This window comes from Capricornis sumatraensis, chromosome 2, assembly GCF_032405125.1.
Source record: "Capricornis sumatraensis isolate serow.1 chromosome 2, serow.2, whole genome shotgun sequence".
NCBI classification, from domain to species: Eukaryota; Metazoa; Chordata; class Mammalia; order Artiodactyla; family Bovidae; genus Capricornis; species Capricornis sumatraensis.
Window position 1 is genome coordinate 117,457,310 of NC_091070.1, and position 18,236 is coordinate 117,475,545.

The following is an 18,236-nucleotide window of genomic DNA, read 5'->3' on the forward strand; positions in this document are numbered from 1 at the left end:
CTCGGTGGTGATGGGGAGCTGCTTGTGCAAAAAATGGGAGGCCCTAACCACGCGGGCACAACCGGTCAGCACGTAAAGCTGCTGCTACCTTCCCCTGAACATGCACCCCCAGACCCGCCTCTACAAAGGCGCTGACCCCGGCGCCCCCGGATCTGGGCGGGAGGTGGCGCGCGGGGAGGCGCCAGCCTCGGAGGGGAGGGGCGCGCGGAGGGGGCGGTCGGCCCGCTGGCTGCCCACCGTCCGTCGCGCTGCCGGGGACACTCCCGCCGCCTCCGCTCCGTCCCCCCTGGTCCCCGAGAGTGTGGGCAGGGCTGTCCCGGGGCTTCCGTGCCCGGCCTCTCCCACTTCTGGAGGAAAAAGCAGGGGAAGCCCCCGGCGCCCGCCGCCTCCGGAGAGCCGCGGAACCCCCGGCCGTGCAGGCGCTGAAGACGACCTCGGGCGGAGCCCCGGTGCGTCGTGCCTGTCGCCGTCCGTGTCCGGAGCGGCGGCCCGCGTCCGCCCGCTCGGCGCCCTGAGCCCCCTGCTCCGGGCCGTAGGGACCCCACCCTGCGGGGCGTGGGCGACGGCCGGCCGGGGACCAGCAGAGCAGCCGTCGCGGGGCCTTGCCGCAGCCTCCAGCAACCCAGCCCCGGGGAATGCAGTGGCCCCCGGTCCCTGGCGCCTCTCCGTGTCTAAGCTGGGCCTCCTCGCTCGCCTGCTTCGCGGCCACGACGCTCCTGAGCCGCGCCGGCCGGGCCCCCCTCATGGCGGCCAAGTGGTTCAAGGAGTTCCCCCTGAACCTGAAGACCGTGTCGGAGCGGGCCAAGCCCGGCGGCGGGGGAGGCGGCAAACTGCGCAAGAACTCGGAGGCGGGCGGCTCCGGGCCCGCCCCGGGCAAGGGCCGCAAGAATTCAGCGGCCGAGCTGGGCAGCGGTCGGGCCGGGGTCGGCCCCCCCAAGGACAGCCGGCTGTCCCGGGATAGCCTGCAGAGCCTGATTCAGGCCGCCGCGGGCAAAGGCCGCAAAAACTCCCGGACCACCGAGGAGGAGCCCCACCGGGGCGCGGCCAAGAGCTCAGGCTGCAGCACCTACATCAACAGGCTCATCAAAGTGGACACTCAGGAGAAGAACGGGAAGAGCAACTACCCCAGCAGCAGTAGCAGTAGCAGCAGTAGCAGCAGCAGCTCTTCCTCCGCGTCCTCTTCCCCTTCGTCTCTGGGCCCCGAACTGGACAAGGGCAAGATTATTAAGCAGCAAGACACGGTAAGAGTACGATCTCCCTTGGACCACCTCTGCCCTACTGAAGCCTAACAGTGGGAAGGGAGCATCGTGAACCTGCTGAACTCTAAGGTTTTTTATACCTCAGAGAAGATGAGGATATATTTTCCCCTTCTGACATTGATGACTGCTAAGTCATCATTTTAAATGATGACAATTTAAAATCATTTGTTTGTTTAATCTTGAAAAATTCTTATTCTAGCCTTGGCAACTTGGCAGAAATGTACTTTCCATTTAATTTTGTTATCAGTTTAGAAGAATAATTGAATGAAACAAGCGGGTGCTTTGTTGAATTTGACTCCCTTGTAGATGTTGTGTATTTTAATTTACAAATCCAGGAGAATTGCAAAGCTAGACTTATGTATAACTTTTATTCTTCTTGAGCATAAGGAATGGTCACCTTTAAACTGCTTAAGTATAAATTTTAAAGCTCCAGGGAGTGGATTAGCCACTACCCACCTTCTCTGCTGGAAACTCCATCATTCCTTGCACTTTTACCCAGTATAGAGTTTCTCCACGCTTCACTAGCACCCTAAGTTTACAGCCCTTTCATTCATCCCATTGGAGAAGGAAGTGGCAAAGCACTCCAGTATTCTTGCCTAGAGAATCCCGTGGACAGAGGAGCCTGGTGGGCTGCTGTCCTTAGGGTCACACAGAGTCAGACACGACTGAAGCGACTTAGCATGCCTGCATGCATTGGAGAAGGAAATGGCAACCCACTCCAGTATTCTTGCCTGGAGAATCCCAGGGACAGAGGAGCCTGCTGGGCTGCCATCTGTGGGGTCGCATGGAGTCGGACACAACTGAAGCGACTTGGCAGCGGCGGCAGCAGCATTCATCCTGTGAACATTTGCTGTGCAGGAGCCATGTAGGATAGGGGGCAAGGGGTTCTAAGGGCTTGGGTTGTGGAGGATACAGAACAGGACAAGGAAATGCCCTGAAGGAAATTACAGATCAGGAGAGAAGGTGTTTCCTGCTTCTTACATGCCAGAGGTTTTCTGGGTACTGTCCAATGTGAGACAGTTAAGAAAAGAAGCTTGAAGAGACCCACTTCGTTCGTACAGAGATGAGTTGGGGTTTTGTTTGTTTTTAAAAAGAGGAGAGAGAAAGCTTACACCCCGCTCTCAGACTCTAGCCCAGGTGATCACTTCCTGTCATGAGGACTTTCTCTTGCCCAGGCTTCAAACATGCTGCCTCTCTGGGTGGGGGCAGGGGCAGGCAGCACATAATGTGTGTCTGCACTGGGCCTTCTGTTCATCCCTCCGTTTGTTCTGTCCAGGTATTTACAGCATGGAAGATGGCCAGCTCACCCAGACATTAGTCAGTGGTCTCTGTGTGTTTACCTAGATCGTAAGCACCTTGCAGCCGAGTGCTGAGTATCATGCTGCTTGCTCCTCGTTGCACCTTGGGGATGCAGGACGCCTGAACGGGCAAGAAGCATGGAGTGAGAGAGTGAGTGGTGACCGCAGTCTTCTGCAGTGACTGCCCAGTTATTTTCATGGCCATTGCTTCTCGATGTCTGAAGTTTCTTAGGCCATCTCCGCCCAGGAAGAGAACTCTCATCCAGGTGGCCCCCTCCTCCTCACTTCTCCCCATTTACCTGGATTTCTTTCCCAGCCCCGGTGGCACATCTCTGTGAACTCTTTGGAGAATATAATCAGAGATTGTATGAAGGGCTGGGCCTCTTCCCTTAATTTTGATTCACCTTTGGTTTTTTTTATCCCTCTCTTTCTCTTTAACTGGAATACATACTTTATTTATACTATCCTCGGAGCCTGGTGGGCTGCCGTCTATGGGGTCACACAGAGTCGGACACGACTGAAGCAGCTTAGCAGCAGCAGCAGCTGTTTATTTGTGGAGCCACATTGATAATAGGGGAAGTGCTGTGTTTTTTAAAAATGAATGTTTCTTGGGACTTCCCTGGTGGTCCAGCATTTAAGACCCTGAGCTTGCACTGCAGGAGGCAGGGGTTCTTACCCTGGTCATGGAACTAAGATCCTGGGTGCCTTGCAGTGCAGCCCCTCTCCGCCCCCTCAGAAAGGATATATCTTTTCTCCATAAAATTTCCATGAAACTCTTCCTCCCTGAGAAGTACCTGTTAGACGCAGGCTCCCACATTGTCACTCAGCTGCAGCACTACAGAACGATTGCACTCACACCACCTTCCCAGGCACCTTCCTGTTTTTGGAAGGATGGATGCTTTCTGTCACAAACACGGATGAAAACTTCCCTGGTGGCACAGTGGATAAGAACCCGCCTGCCAGTGCAGGGGACACGGGTTCGACCCCTGGGCTAGGAAGATTGCACGTGCCTCAGAGCAACTAAGCTCCTGCTCTACAACTTCTGAGCCCACACTCTAGAGCCTGCGAGCAACTTCCTGAGCCTGAATGTCGCAGCTGCCGAAGCCTGTGTGCCTAGGTACTCCTCAACAGGAGGAGCAATGAGAGGCACTTGCACCGCAATGAAGAGCAGCCCCCTGACCGCAAATGGGGAAAATCCACGCACAGCAGTAGAGACCTAGTGCAACCAAAAAATTAAAGAAATACTATTTTTTAAAAAACTACCTGATTGTTGTCTATGAGAATCAGTGCTTTGTACATCATTGAACCTAGAACCCCCACAGTACTGTTTAGCTCTGACCTGTTTCTTAGGCTTCTTATTATGAAGCCTATTTCTTTAGAGCTGTTACAAATTCCTTGAGGACGAGAAGAAGGTCTTGGTCTTATTTTATTCCCTCTCAGTGCCTAGCCAGTGCCAGTGGACGTGCAGTATCAGTGAGTGATGAGCTGACTTACCATGGCTATGTTGCTCAAATAGTTGGCATTTTTAAAAAAAAACAAAATCATAGAAGAGGTAGTAGACCAGTTAATTTTCTTCTACTCTAAAGGCATAGATATCTTCCACCCTCTGCCATCCACCCTGCCACACTTTAACCAGCAAATGCCTTATTGCCTGGGGAGAGAGAGGGAAGTGAAAAGAGCCTTGGGGATAAGCAGGAGAGCTTGGATGGATTGTTGCCAATCAATTATACTACCAAAATAAACCAAATGTTTGTCCAGCTGGGTGGATAATAAATGTGATCAAGTGCAAAAGCTCTTCAGAACTGGTTGGAAGTTTTGAACTCTTTTGGGGTCTGCAGGTTTTTAGTAACTTTTTTGATACCATTGTCACTCTGGTATGTGATAATTGTTAGCAACTTCCCTGTCTGGTTTTCTTACAGGTCATCATTTTAGAAGACTATGCTGACCCTTACGATGCTAAACGGACGAAAGGTCAAAGGGATGCAGAGAGAGTAGGGGAGAACGACGGTTATATGGAACCCTATGATGCCCAGCAAATGATAACAGGTTTGTAACCAGGAGCTGCTTTATACTGAAATCTCGCACTCAACTTGGAATGTAGTAAAAAAATTAATAAATAGGAAGCAGTGTATATTTGGGGAAGAGAGGTGACGGAACTTTATCAGATCCTCCTGTGGGGAAGGAACAGAAATTAGATCCAAAACTAAAGTCAAAATATCTAGCTAACATCCTTAATGGTTTTGTATCCTTCAGTTTTAGAATTTGCCGGGGGTGGGGGGGCGGTCTTTAAAGTTTTTCTAATTCTATGCAAAGTGACACTTGTGAATTTGCAGATCTTCTCAGGATGTGATCTCCAGTTTTCAGATAATTTAAACACACCTGTTGGCCACTGACAAAACTTTGACATCCATAATGGGAGTCATGAATCTGTACCAAGGGGGAATAATTCTGACTTATAAGTTGAGCAGACACTCTTGTCATTTTTTTGGGTGTCATACTTTTCCTTTTATTCATAATTTTCTTAAGTTGGTGTAAACAGTACTTAAACTAATTATTTAGATTTCTTTGTGAAATTTTAGAGTAAGTTTTCTGTACTCCCTAATGAAAAACTGCTGTTTCTAAGGGCTGACTCAAGGGAGCCTTGTTCACATGTCCTGGGTTTCATGTCTGGGAGAGGAATAATTGGTCACACATGAAAGATTTTGTCTCTTCTGTTTAAAAACAGATTGAAAGGCTGTCAAGCGCGGGCTCCATAAGCATAGTCTCAGGAAAGTGGAGCAGGAGGGGAGCCATAGCACCCTGGAAGGGTCAGGACAGGCCTCAGAGCCGGAGCTGCAGCAGGAAGGCGCTGCTCTGTCCCCTGCTCTCTGCTCACAGAGATAAGGCACCGCATTTGGGGGGTGCACCCTGGCCAGGCTGCGGCCCTGAAGGCCACTGGACTGTGACCTCTACTGAAATCTGTGAATGAAAGGAAGTGAAAATGAACTTAGAATTCTAAAAAATACCAGAGACTTGAAAGGAATAGGGGGAAAGATTTTCTTTTACATAAAACTGAGGGAAAACCCTTTCTGGAAAAAAAAAGAATGTTTTGCTTTAATTCACTTTTCTTTGTCCTTTGATGTTTATTCCTCTCTTTCTCTTTAATTGGGATAAGTTGTTTATATTATCTGAGATTTGGGGGGGCGTGTTTGTTCCGTTTTCTTATGGATCCACACTGATAGTAGGGAAAGTACTTTGCTTTTTAAAAATGAATAATTTCCCCCCATATAATCCTCACAAAATCCTGAAAACTAGGGGACGCTAATACTACCCCTTGTTACAGGGTGGAAAATAAGACCAAAGAGTTTCTGACTCGCATAAGATGTTCGTAAGGCTCTTTAAGAGACAGAACATGAATTAGAACCCAGATCTTCCCACTCCAGACTGAATGGTATGGTTTCTACACCAAAGTGCCCCAGGACACATTTGAAATGGTATATGCAAAAGCATTTTAAACTTTACACATAAATAGCAACCTCCTCCAGTATTCTTGCCTGGGAAGTCCCATGGACAGAGGAGTCTGGTAGGCTACAGTCCATGGGGTCACAGAGAGTCCCCACGACTTAGCAGCTAAACAGCAAGAACAGCAACAAGGCATCTTTCCACTCAGACTCACAAAGAAAGTTGTATTTAGAAGTCAAAAGTTTGTATGTAACTTGTTGCTTTTCCAGAAAAAAATAAAATTTTTAAATTAAATAAATAAAAGTCAGTGTCCAATATGAAATAAACGTAATAATAGAAGTAGCTAGCATTTAATATTGGAGCACATATTAAGTCCCAGGCTTTGTTTTAAACAGTTTATAGGAACAAATGTATTTAGGAATGTAACACTAATACATTCAATTAGAGAATAAATTCAAATTTATTAAAAATTTTAATTAGTAACTCAAGAATTATAATATTTTTCCTTTGCTCTTTTAAAAAAAATTTATATTGGTGAATTTTAAAATATACTTCATTTAAAATACATATCACAAAACACGTACTCAATTAATGTAGAGGATATACCTCTTATTCTACACATAGGTTACACAGCTGGACAGAATAACAGGAAGTGAGTTTACCGGAAGCTGGAAATAAAAGATTTGCTACTGGGTGGGTTTTCTTTTTTTTTTTTTCCTTTTACCTTTTTTATTCAGTTTGCTCCCTGTAAGGCTTGTCAAAGTCCAAGTTCAGAATGTCTCATATTTCTTGAGAAATCTTAGGGGAATAAACAAAATTGTTTATTTCAGAATTTCTGCAGAAGATAGAGAGGATTCTGATAAATATAATTTAATTGTGGCGCTCCCAGTTTCTGTACTGCCTTTTTAATACCTGTGAAATGGGAGTAACATGCCTGATTTCAACAATGTCTTGGATGTGTAGAACAGTGTTCATGATGGTATTTTGTAACAGCCAACAAAAATTTCCCAGGCATCTCTTTGCCATGTTCCAGGTCCTACACTAGGCTCCGGGCATCCAAGGAACAAGATGCACAGGTCCCAGGTCGTTATGAAATTTACAACCCAAGGGTCCAACAGACCTAATAGCAGAAAAATCATCACTGAGAAATGTGCTAAATGCGGGGAAGAAAAGAATGAAAATCATGATCTGCCTCAGGAAGCGGGAGGGATAGAAATTAAGAGGCATTCATTACTTTCCTGTGGCCAAGTAACTGTGGGACCCAGACTCCCCAGATTTCCCTTTGCCCAAAACTTTGCTCTTAACTTTTAAAAGCTAAAGATTTGTAAATTTCTGAGTAAATTCTCACTTAGAGTTATCCGAAGGATTGTTTTATGAAAAAGATAGGACAGTGAATATGAGGCAATATTAGTTTAAACCTGTTGTTCTTCTGCTAAATTTGCAGGAACATTTTGGCTAAATAATTAGCAGAAACGTTCTACTTAATTTAGCGTGATGAGTTTTTTCCACCAAATGAAAACATTAGCATTGGGAGAGTTTTTCAGAGTTTCCTAAGATGAGCCGTCGTTCAGCACGTGAGTTCCTTCTGCAGTTGATTGTCACACAAGTTGAGTGTCTCCTAGGTGCCAAGTTGCCAGGTTACCTTACAAATCCTACCATCCTGTGTGGTGGGCGTTAGAAGTGTCTGATTGACAAAGGAGGAAGCTAAGGTACAGAAAGATTCAATAACGTGTCCCAGTTATGCAGTTGGAGAGTTGGGATACCACGTCACCCAGCACCCTTTGGTTTTAGTTACAGAGCTCCAGTCATAAGTATCTTTAAATTTTGGTTTTTGCCTCCAAATGGTTTTACTGGTTGGTATAGACAGTCAAATCTAAAGGACAACCTCCGTTTAAAAAACTGTCCATTATGGAAAAGACAGAAGACTTTTTGATTTACTTATTTTGTCTGTATTTTGTTTGTTAAACTTAAGTTTCAGGACTTCTGATTTATACCTGCTTTTGTTCAGATATTTAGATTTGTTTGATAGGAAAATGTTAATTTTAAATCAAAAGCTTGAGCACTGATAAAGGACCCCTATATCTGATTCTAAGGGGAACATGGAGCTTTACAGGGCTCTAAGTCTGATGTTTTGAATACATGAAATGGACTAAGGGAAAAGGTATGTTACAAAAATTGTAAGTAATATTCTACATTAAATCTTTGAGGCATAAAGTAAGATATGGTAGAGAAAGCAAGGGCTCTGGAGGCAGTGGGCTGCCCCGCTGACTACTGCACAGCCTCAGTTTATTCATCTGTGAAAATGGGCTAGCATCTCTTGCTGCATTGCACTGGGCTTCACAGAAATGCAGGTGCAGCATGCCTCGTACATGCATCCATGGAAGATATCACAATTATTTAGACACTTTGGAAAGAGAATTCCATTTTTAAAGAGAATTCTTAACAAGTATGTTATTGTTTAGTCTCTAAGTTGTATCTGACGCTTTTGTGACCCCATGGACTGTAGCCTGCACGGCTCCTCTGTCCATAGGATTTCCCAGGCAAGAATACTGGAATGGGTTGTCATTTCCTTCTTCGGGGATCTTCCCAACCCAGGGATGGAACCCAGGTCTCCTGCATTACAAGCAGATTTTTTACTACTGGGCCATTAGGGAAACCCCTGAACAAGTATAGGAACTATTAATTGCTAACTAGATAATTTAACAACAAAAGAAGTCTTGGTCTTCTGATGTTTTTAAATATAAATGGCATAATTCTGAACAGCTACAGTTGGAAACTGAGAAGGGAAAACTTTTCAGCCCATGTCGTGTTTCTCGACACCCAGTTGCAGTTTTGAGCTGGCACAGGTCAGGCCTCGGTTCAGCCCTTGGTGAAATGGGTGTTTATCTGCAGCCCACTGGCTGCATTCTGTTGTCTGCCGTGGTAAATGGCCTCTATCGGCAGAGCCAGGGTGTAGCTTCCTCTGGCCATTTCCTCCTTCTCAGGCTCGTTTCCTCTCGAAGCCAGCTCTGCACGTCAGGGGCTATTCTGCTGCAGGAAGGGTCGGCTTGCAGCCCCGCGATTGTTTCTGTTTCTATGGCGCCTCAGGTTGGGGGCAGCCAGGTGCTGGAATGGGCTCGAAGGTGACTCCCCTTCAAGGGGCAGAGAGGCCTTGTGCTTAAGCCCTTTTTTTCCCCTCTAATTAAATATTGTTTTAAAAGATCGTACTCCTCAGATTTCACCCCAACGCCGGATCATCCTGGGATGGAACATTCTCAGCTGTATGCCTTCCAGTGTTTTTCCCAGAGCTCTAAGTGTGCGCTGACTATCTAAGCTAGAAGGAATACAAAGCCCTCTTCGTAAAAGTAAGACCCAAATACATGTGAAATAAGAACTCAAGATTTTAATCAGGGTACATCATTTTAACCCAGACTCATTGAAATTTCCTGTGCACAGGGCTGCTTCTATCTTAAGGTTGGACTCAACTCTTTCTCCATTTAGTTCAACCTGGACAGAATTGAGGTGAGGACTTTGGGAAAGGTTTCCCCAGCCTCTGCCAGTCTAAACAGAGAATAAAGTTAGGCTTTGATCAGAAACTTTAAAATTCTAAATTTGTCCTTTGAATGCCTTTGTGTTTTCTCTTTCCTAGTTCTGTAGAAAAGTTCTTTTTCAAAAATTCCAGCCTTATCTTAATTGAACCAAGAGCAGAGTGTGTTTTTTTGTTTCTTGTTTTCCATAACGCCATCTAGAATAAGCAGTGAAGAAAAAAAGCTGTCGATTGAAAGTCAAGAGGCTTGGACCGGAGATGTTGGAGACCTCAAACAACCCGAGGCACCTTCCTGGCCTGGGGGTGGGGAATGGTCCTCAGCTCTCACTTTCGGATGTGGAGATTTTCATGCTAGGGGAACCCTTCTCCTTGGGCTGGGGCTAGCAATGATGAGATTAGTCCTGGAGCGCAGGAGGAACTGAGGTGGCGACCCAGGTGGAATGGGAGTGCATCTCAGGCTTATCTTAGTAGAATCACCTGGGGGAGCTTTTACAGCTCCGGCTGCCAGATTTTTGTTGTTTAGTTATTAAGTCATGTCTGACTCTTTGCAACCCTGTGGACTGTATCCCACCAAGTTCCTCTGTCCATGTGATTTCCTGGGCAAGAATACTGGAGTGGGGTTGCCATTTCCTTCTCTAGGGGATCTTCCCTACCCAGGGATGGAACCCATGTCTCCCGCTTGGCAGGCAGATTCTTTACCACCAAGCCACCAGGGAAGCCCCCCCAGCTCAGTTAATCAGGACCTGTGTTGAAGGGACCCAGGCCTGAGTCTTCACTAAAGCTCCCCCAGGTGATTCTGTGCACCAGACCTGCAGTTTTATAGGATCCAGCTGCCGCAAAGGGCCCCTATCCAGCAGAGTTATAACCCCATCCTACAAGTAAATTTTGCCCCTTTGAATTAATGTCCTGATTTTAATAACTTTCCCCTGGAGTGTTTCATTTACCATCCTTTCCTTGTTATAGAAGTCTGATGGAGTCAGTGGTCCTTCTCCGTCACCATGCCCATTTCCGGTTACTTGTAGAAAGTTTCACTTTGCCTTGTTTCTGTGGCGTTGTAAGTCTCCTGATTCTCTTCTTCCTTACCTGACCATTCCTCCTCAGCCTTTTTTGGTGACACTTGTTTTATCCAGCCTTAACTGAAGTCCCAGATTCTGCTTTTGATCCCCTTTCCTTTCTAATCGGTCTCCTTTTCTCTGATGATTGCTTTGATTCTTACCAACCATGATCCATGTGTGATCCTTGACATGTACCCCTGACCTTCATCTCTCTGCTGAGCTCCAGATGTATGTTGTCACCTGCCCGGAGAAGTTCTAGAACTCCTTCCCTTCGCTCCCTCCTCCCATCCATCATCCAATAATTATTTAGCACAGCTGTTTCCTACAAAGTCAAACGAGACATGGGGGGTCCCTGGCCTAGCAGTCTCCACCAAATTGGAAGTTCAGACACGTCAACAAATAAATCCACACACTGAGAGAAGTACAAGGTGAGAGTGAATTGATGAAGCAGTACCACCCGGGGGGAAGTTGGGGCATTGGAGAAGGTCAGTCGGAGAGAGGAGATGCTAGGCCAGACTCCAGAGGGTTAGAAGATCATCAGCACGCCGTGGGCATAAAACAGTGCAGTGTGCAGGGAACTTAAGTTCTGTTTGGTTGGAACAAAGAATTGGATTTCAGGGGGGATAGGGTGCTGTTGAGAGATGAAATAAGAGAGGGAAGTAGGCAGTGATGTGACTACAGAAGTGTCCCGTGCCATGCTGAGCAGTTAGCACTTTGTAAGTGGACCGTTGAGAGCCTATGGGATGGCAAGTGATGCGATGTTTGTGTTTAAAAAGGTCCTGTTCACTGTGACCGGGTAGACAGACTAAAGGCTTCCTCATGGGCATTTAGAGGAAACCACAGCACAATGCTTGAGTTGGCCTTTGATAGCGCTGGTGGTAAAGAATCGCCTGCCAATCCAGGAGACATAACGTGGGTTTGATCCCTGGGTTGGGAAGATCCCCTGGAGGAGGAAATGGCAACCCACTCCAGTATTCTTGCCTGGAAAATTCCATGGACAGAGGAGCCTGGCAGGCTTCAGTACATGGGGCTGCAGATTCATTCAGACACGGCTGAGCAACTAAACAACACATGATGCCTCTGGGCCCTGAGCTACTCAGTCCCCAGACTCTGCTGCTGCTTTCCCACTGGGGCTCGCTGGCTGGTTATCGGGTGGATAGAGGATTTGCATCAGATATTTGCATTTATTTCTAGGCTTCCATTCAGAGCATACCTTTATTCTATCTTGTGCGCTGTGTTGGAGTTCTCTTCCAGCAAAAAAAAAAATATATATATATATAGAGAGAGATATTTATATAGTTGTTAATTATATACAATTATAACAATTATATAATAATTGTTACTACCTGTTTAAAAACTTGTAATGGTTCACTACTGTATACAGAACAATTGAAACTTTTTAATTCTGGCTTTTAAAATTTCTCCACTTTGGTGCCTGTCCTGCCTTTTCCAGCTTCCTCTCCCATACCACCTCTCCTCTCCTGGTCTTCTGTCCTTTGAACTTCTCTCTCGATTCTCTGTGATGGGAACAAGCCCTTTCTCGTTCCCACCTCCATATCTTCACTCAGGCAGCTTCCTCCACTGGAAAAGACCTCCTCCATCAAAGTCAATGCATCTTCCATTTCTCTTCCACTTGGAATCAATCCAAGAGTAGTGGCTAAGAGTATGGCTTCTAGAGCCCAACTTCCTGCCTTTGAATCCAGGCTTTGCACTTGCCGTCTTGAGCAATTTCCTTAAACTCTTTGTGCTTCAGTTTTGTCCTGTTATATAGGGAACTAATAGTGTCCACCTCATAGGGCAGTTGTGAAAATTACAGTGCACTTAGAAAAAAATATGTAATGCATGGTACACTATTGCTAAATGTTAGCTCTTGAGATATTATTTTGTTTTTCCCCCTAACAACTCTTTTACATATTCCGGGAGATAGTGAAGGACAGGGAAGCCTGGCATGCTGCAGTCCATGGGGTCTCAAAGAGTCAGATATGCCTTAGTGACTGAACCAACAACATTCTGTCTTGTTAGCCTGTTAAGTATTATTTGTAAACGCATCACTAGGTCGAAACCACCTTGAAGTCAAGAACTCTGTCTAATGAACCTAAATATCTTCCCTCAATGGATGTGGCCCAGTGCTTGAATATAGTAGACACACAATTTTTATTAAAATACTTTGCTCTCAGCTTCCTAACAATATCTTCCTTTGAAGATGACCCATACTCAAAGGTGGAGACAGGGGGACCAGGAACTATGGAGCAGGTCCCCTGAGGCCCCTTCTCTCCAGCCACACGGCCCCAGAGGCAGGCCTGCCTTCCGTTGTGATTCCCTAACGCCTGGACTTGATCCCGCATCTGGCTCAGGGGACTGATCCCGCATCTGGCTCAGGGGACTGATCCCGCATCTGGCTCAGGGGACTGATCCCGCATCTGGCTCAGGGGACTGATCCTGCATCTGGCTCAGGGGACTGGCGGGAAGTTGTAGGGCCCTCCCCACCCCCAACCCTCGGTCAGCAACAATCCAGGTGTCCTCCGACACTTCCAACCTGACGGACCGGTCTGGTTGGAAGAGAAGCGGTGATTCGGTGCATCACCGGGCTTCCACGGTACATTTTCTTCCAAAGTAGTCTGTGCGGTATGTGTTTTTCAGAAATCAGACGACGAGGTTCCAAAGACCCCCTGGTGAAGGCGCTTCAGCTGCTCGACAGCCCGTGCGAGCCTGGAGAGAACGGCCCGAAGCCCGAGGCTCTGGCGAAGCGCCGAAGCTCCAAGGAGCTGCTGGGGAAGCCGCCGCAACTGTACGACACGCCCTATGAGCCGGCGGCCGAGGCGGGCGCGTTCGCCGCCGAGGGGCCGGAGCGGAAGGCGAGGTTGCCCCCGGACAGCCACGGACGGCTGCCCCAGGACGACGAGAGGCCCGCGGCCGAGTACGAGCAGCCTTGGGAGTGGAAGAAGGAGCAGATCGTGCGGGCGCTATCGGGTGAGGGCTGGGTCCTTGTCCCGCTCCTGCCTTCTTTCAGCTTCCCTGCTGGAAAACCCCCGCCCGCCCGTTCAGCCAAGGCGCTTTTCTTTGTGTTCCTCGACTGCGAGTTTCTTTTTCCAAGAAATTTGATGACGTGGGAAGATAAAAATTAGGCTATGGTTGAAAGAACAGGACTGAAGAAGACCCCTTAATGTTGCAAGGGGTCCTCTATCTTTCTGGGCATCTTCATTTCCCTTTATCCTTGCAGTGTGCAACTGTTTGGGAAATGCCTTAAATCACTACGGGAAAAACCTTATCTAATCACCACTAAAAGCTGTCACATTGAGAGCAGCTTCTTCTAACTCTTGGTGCTGTGCCTCCAACCTGTTCACACTTCTGTTTATAGTAAGATGGCAGTAGTGGATCAAGTGGACTATAGCAGAGGTGGTTGGAAAGCAGGAGGAAGCTAGCTTTTTTTTTTCCCTGTCGAAAATCCTCCTAAAGGAACCAATTCTTCAGCTGTGAACTGTTTTTAATAACTTAAGAGGAAGTTGCTGAGTAGATTGTCAATAGATACTAAAGGTCAGTCTCCCTCCTGCTTCTCCCAAGACATAGTTTGTCTACTTACCTGGCCACCTAATTTCTTTTGCCTTTGTAAAAGTTCGGGATATCTTTTCCCTCTAACAGTAAAGCTGTGCTTTTGATTAAAACTGTCGTCAATGTAAAGGGTGAATGGAACAGGTAATTTGTTTGATAGCAAACATTTGAGCCCAGATGGGCTTTCCCTGAGGCTCAGCTGGTAAAGAACCCGCCTGCCAGTTACAGGAGACTCGAGATGTGGTTTTAATCCCTGGACTAGGGAAGATCCCCTAGAGCAGGAAATGGCAACCCACTCCAATATTCTTGCCTGGAAAATCCCATGGACAGAGGAGCCTGGCAGGCTAGTCCGTGGGGTCCCAAAGAGTCAGACCTGACTGAGCATGGGTGTGCGCGCACACACATATTTGAATCAGGTTTTCTTTTTGTGTGCATTAATTTTTAAAATAATTTTATTCAAGTATAGTTGATTTAGTGTTGTGTTAATTTCTGCCGTACAGCAAAGTGACTCAGTTATACATACATATATTCTTTTTTGTATTCTTTCCCATAATGGTTTACCACAGTATACTGAATATAGTTCCCTGTGCTGTTTAATAGAACCTGTTGTTTACCATCCTATACATACTAGTTTGAATATGCTAATCCCAGGCTTCCAGTCCTTCCCTTCCCACCCTCAAGTCAGTTTTTGTTTTATTTTATTTTTATTTATTTATTTTGTTTTGTTTTATTTTAGAATTATTTTCCACAAATCCCTACTGGTTACCAACTTCTGTGCTAAATGCTACTCTTTTTCTCTCTTTATCTTCTATCCAACCTAGATGTCATAGCATTGTTAAGACACTGTTAGTAGTTGCTATTTCTCAGTTGATTTTTCTCTTTATTATTTCATAGTGAAAACTTCATTTGGTTTCATAGAATGACACACACTCTTGGAAGGAGTCATTACCTGAAACTCTGTTTAGTCTTCTATTCTAAATATACCAAAAAGACCAGTTTTTTTTAAAAAGTACGTTCTGAAATATACTGAAGTGGTTTCTCCTCATGTTCTAACACCATTCTCTGTTAATGAACATCTTGCAGTAAGAGTGGGTGCGTGCGGACGCTAGCAGTATGATCTGATATCAAAGACAGCAGGAGCTCAGCTACCCCAGGGCCTTTGTAGTGCATTTTAGCTCAAATTAAAGAAGGAGGAAAGCTGCTTTCCTAAGATGAGCCAGACGAGTTCTTTTCTTTGAGGTGTACGTAGGTCATCTCAGTGGCCTCTGACGTTAAATGGAGCCTTCCTTCCAGTTCAGTTTGAGGGCTCTGAGCGGCCTTCTGTCAAGGAGGAGGCAGTGAGGCAGCACCACCGGCAGAAGAGCTGGACCCAGAAGATCTTGAAGCCAGCCCTGACCGACCACAGTGAGGGGGAGCGAGTGGACCCAGCCCTGCCGCTGGAGAAGCAGCCGTGAGTCTCCTCCCCAGACACGCGTGACACAAGGTGGCTGGTAGCTAGTTGAGAGCCTTGGTGGGGCACACTAGCTCATTTTAAGTCTTTCTGGTGTTGAACTCTTGTCTGGGTGGGGCTTATTTGTGAAAACCCATTTTCCAAGCCCAGTGCCTTTGTGCCTAGGGGAAAATGAGGCCCCAGAACCGGATCTCAAATTCCATTCCCCTGTGTAGAGTGAAAACTTTTTAAGTGACTCTAGCCCTGTTAACTCCCTCTAGGGGGTGATGGATAGGTTTTGTGATCCGGGATTACCCAGATCTCATTTCGTCTATTTTGAATGGGAAGCCGGATCTAGTCCAGGCTGTTGAGCTTTCATGAGAAGTTCATTTCCAAAATTGCTTTATGGAATGAGGCCCTGTCTGGATTGGGATATTGATGCTCATGGTTTCTCCCCCTGCCCCATTTTTCAGTTGGTATCATGGTGCCATCACCCGTGCTGAGGCAGAGAGTCGACTACAGTCCTGCAAAGAAGCTGGGTACCTGGTTCGAAACAGCGAGTCAGGAACCAGTAGGTACTCCATTGCACTCAAGTGAGTATTAAGCATCTGGGCTCTCCCTGTCTGGATCAAGAGTGGGGTGCAGACTTTCCTATCATGGGAAAATGACCAGGCAAAAAAGATATTGTTGGGTTAGCCAAAAACTTCATTTGAGTTTTTCTGTAAGATCTTACACTTTTTGGTCAACCCAGTACTTTATATGGTGCACGGGGATACATATTGACAGAAAATAAGATGCGTTTGCTTGGACAACAGAATATGACATACTTTGTTTAGAATACAAAATTGAGAGAATTCCCTGGCTGCTCAGCGGTGACGACTCGGCGCTTTCACTGCCATGGCCCGAGGTTCAATCCCTGGTCAAGAAACTAAGTTCCTGCAAGCCATGTGGTACAGCCAAAAAAAGAAAGAATTCAAAATTGGTGTTGGGTAAATGTCCCAGTATGCCTTATGATAAAGAGGGATAAATATCCCTATTTCATTTAATTGTACATTGATTAGTTTCTGCCTTTTGTGATCTAAATTATTTCTTAGAGAAATAATTTCTGATAAAGAAATTTCTAACAGGATAGTTCAGTCGTTCTTTTACTCTCTAGTGTTTGGGGCTTTAAGTAAATCAGAGATTCCTTGATTGTCACAATGCCAACTGCAATTTTGGTACCAGTTTCTTCTGTTGAAGAAGGAAACAGTGCCTTGCAATGACTCCCCTGTCCAGCTGTACACAGAACATTCGTTTTTGCCCGGTAGGCTTATTCCAATAAGCCTGGTGTCATGGAAATTCTCGTTGCTCTCGAGTTCAGTGGTGCTATATTGGAGGATCATTGTCAAGAGCCCTAACAGCATTTCCTTCCTGAGGAAGCTGAGCCCCTGCAGCTGAAACAATCAGACTGGAGGGGAAAAGAGGTTGAGGGGGGAGCAACATGGCTCAGAAAATGGGATAGGCTACCAGATACACAATACCAGGAATAGCTTTGCTGTGTTCCTGAAGCGGGTACTTGTGGATTAGATCTTTGAGCCTTCGGTGCCAGCTGTCATATATAACCAGAAACAGTGTTTCCAGATTGGGGGGGGAGGGAGGAAGAAACAAGTTTTATTATTATTATTCTTAATGTTTCCTTTGGGGAGGAAAGAAAGAGGAAACCTTTCACATGTCTTTCTAGCCTTGAGAAGAGGTGAGTTTAAACCTCACCTTCATGGTCTCATTCTTGGGCTTAAGCACTAGTTTGGCAGTTTGCGGGGAGGAACTGGGCAGTTTTGTTTTTTTTTTTTCTCTTGGTCCAGTGCCTGATGACTTGTGTGTGTTAAAGATAAATGACCCAGGGGTGATGCACATGTAGCTGAGGGTTGTGAAGCTTCTGTGCAGTCTGCTAGAGTGCTGAAAGCTCTTGTGTGTGTATATAACAATTCCAGGAGTGGCTGGGAACCTGTTGGCCTATGAATCTAGCTGAGATTGTTTTCAGTGAGGAGGGAATCCCTCTGCTCACTCATTCATGTCTTCTTCTCAATTTTGGTTTTGTTCCAGGACTAGTCAGGGATGCGTCCACATCATAGTGGCTCAGACCAAAGACAACAAGTACACCCTGAATCAGACGAGTGCTGTCTTTGGCAGCATCCCGGAAGTGGTACACTATTACTCCAGTGAGAAACTGCCCTTCAAGGGGGCAGAGCACATGACCTTGCTCTACCCTGTACACAGCAAGCTGCACCAAGGTGCAGCCTCCAAAAGCCCCAGCGGAGCCTCTCACACCTAGGAGGGCATCAGCACCCAACCGGATTCTCAGGGGATAAGGCTGGACTGCACCATAATATTTGGGAGGAAGCAGGACTCTTCATATAGAAGTCAAGAAGTCTTTGGCCTTGAATCCATTCCATGACACTTGGTTACTGACCTGTGCCTTTTCTCCTTGCTAAGCAGTTCTATTACGAGAAACCATAATTTACCAGTTGCCTCTACTCCCTGGAGTAGGGTTATCTATTTGGGACGTGACCCTCAGGAAAGGTAAGTCAGGAGTCCAGAAGTACTTAAGGTTCTCCAAAAATGCACTAGTTATTCCCTGGAATACCTAATTTCCAAATAAACCAACAAACTTGGCATTTACATAAAACAACAGAAAATGAT

General features: G+C 46.3%; 1 protein-coding gene across 1 annotated transcript; it reads left to right on the forward strand.

Moving 5' to 3' along the window:
* The first annotated feature begins 635 nt into the window (after nt 1-635).
* On the forward strand, nt 636-18,008 carry SHE (Src homology 2 domain containing E). The gene is made up of 6 exons (XM_068966396.1): nt 636-1,241; nt 4,477-4,603; nt 13,220-13,549; nt 15,422-15,578; nt 16,031-16,150; nt 17,640-18,008. Exons 1-6 carry the CDS (start codon nt 636-638, stop codon nt 17,866-17,868), a joined length of 1,569 nt encoding a protein of 522 aa, XP_068822497.1. The 3' UTR covers nt 17,869-18,008.
* The last annotated feature ends 228 nt before the right edge of the window (nt 18,009-18,236 follow it).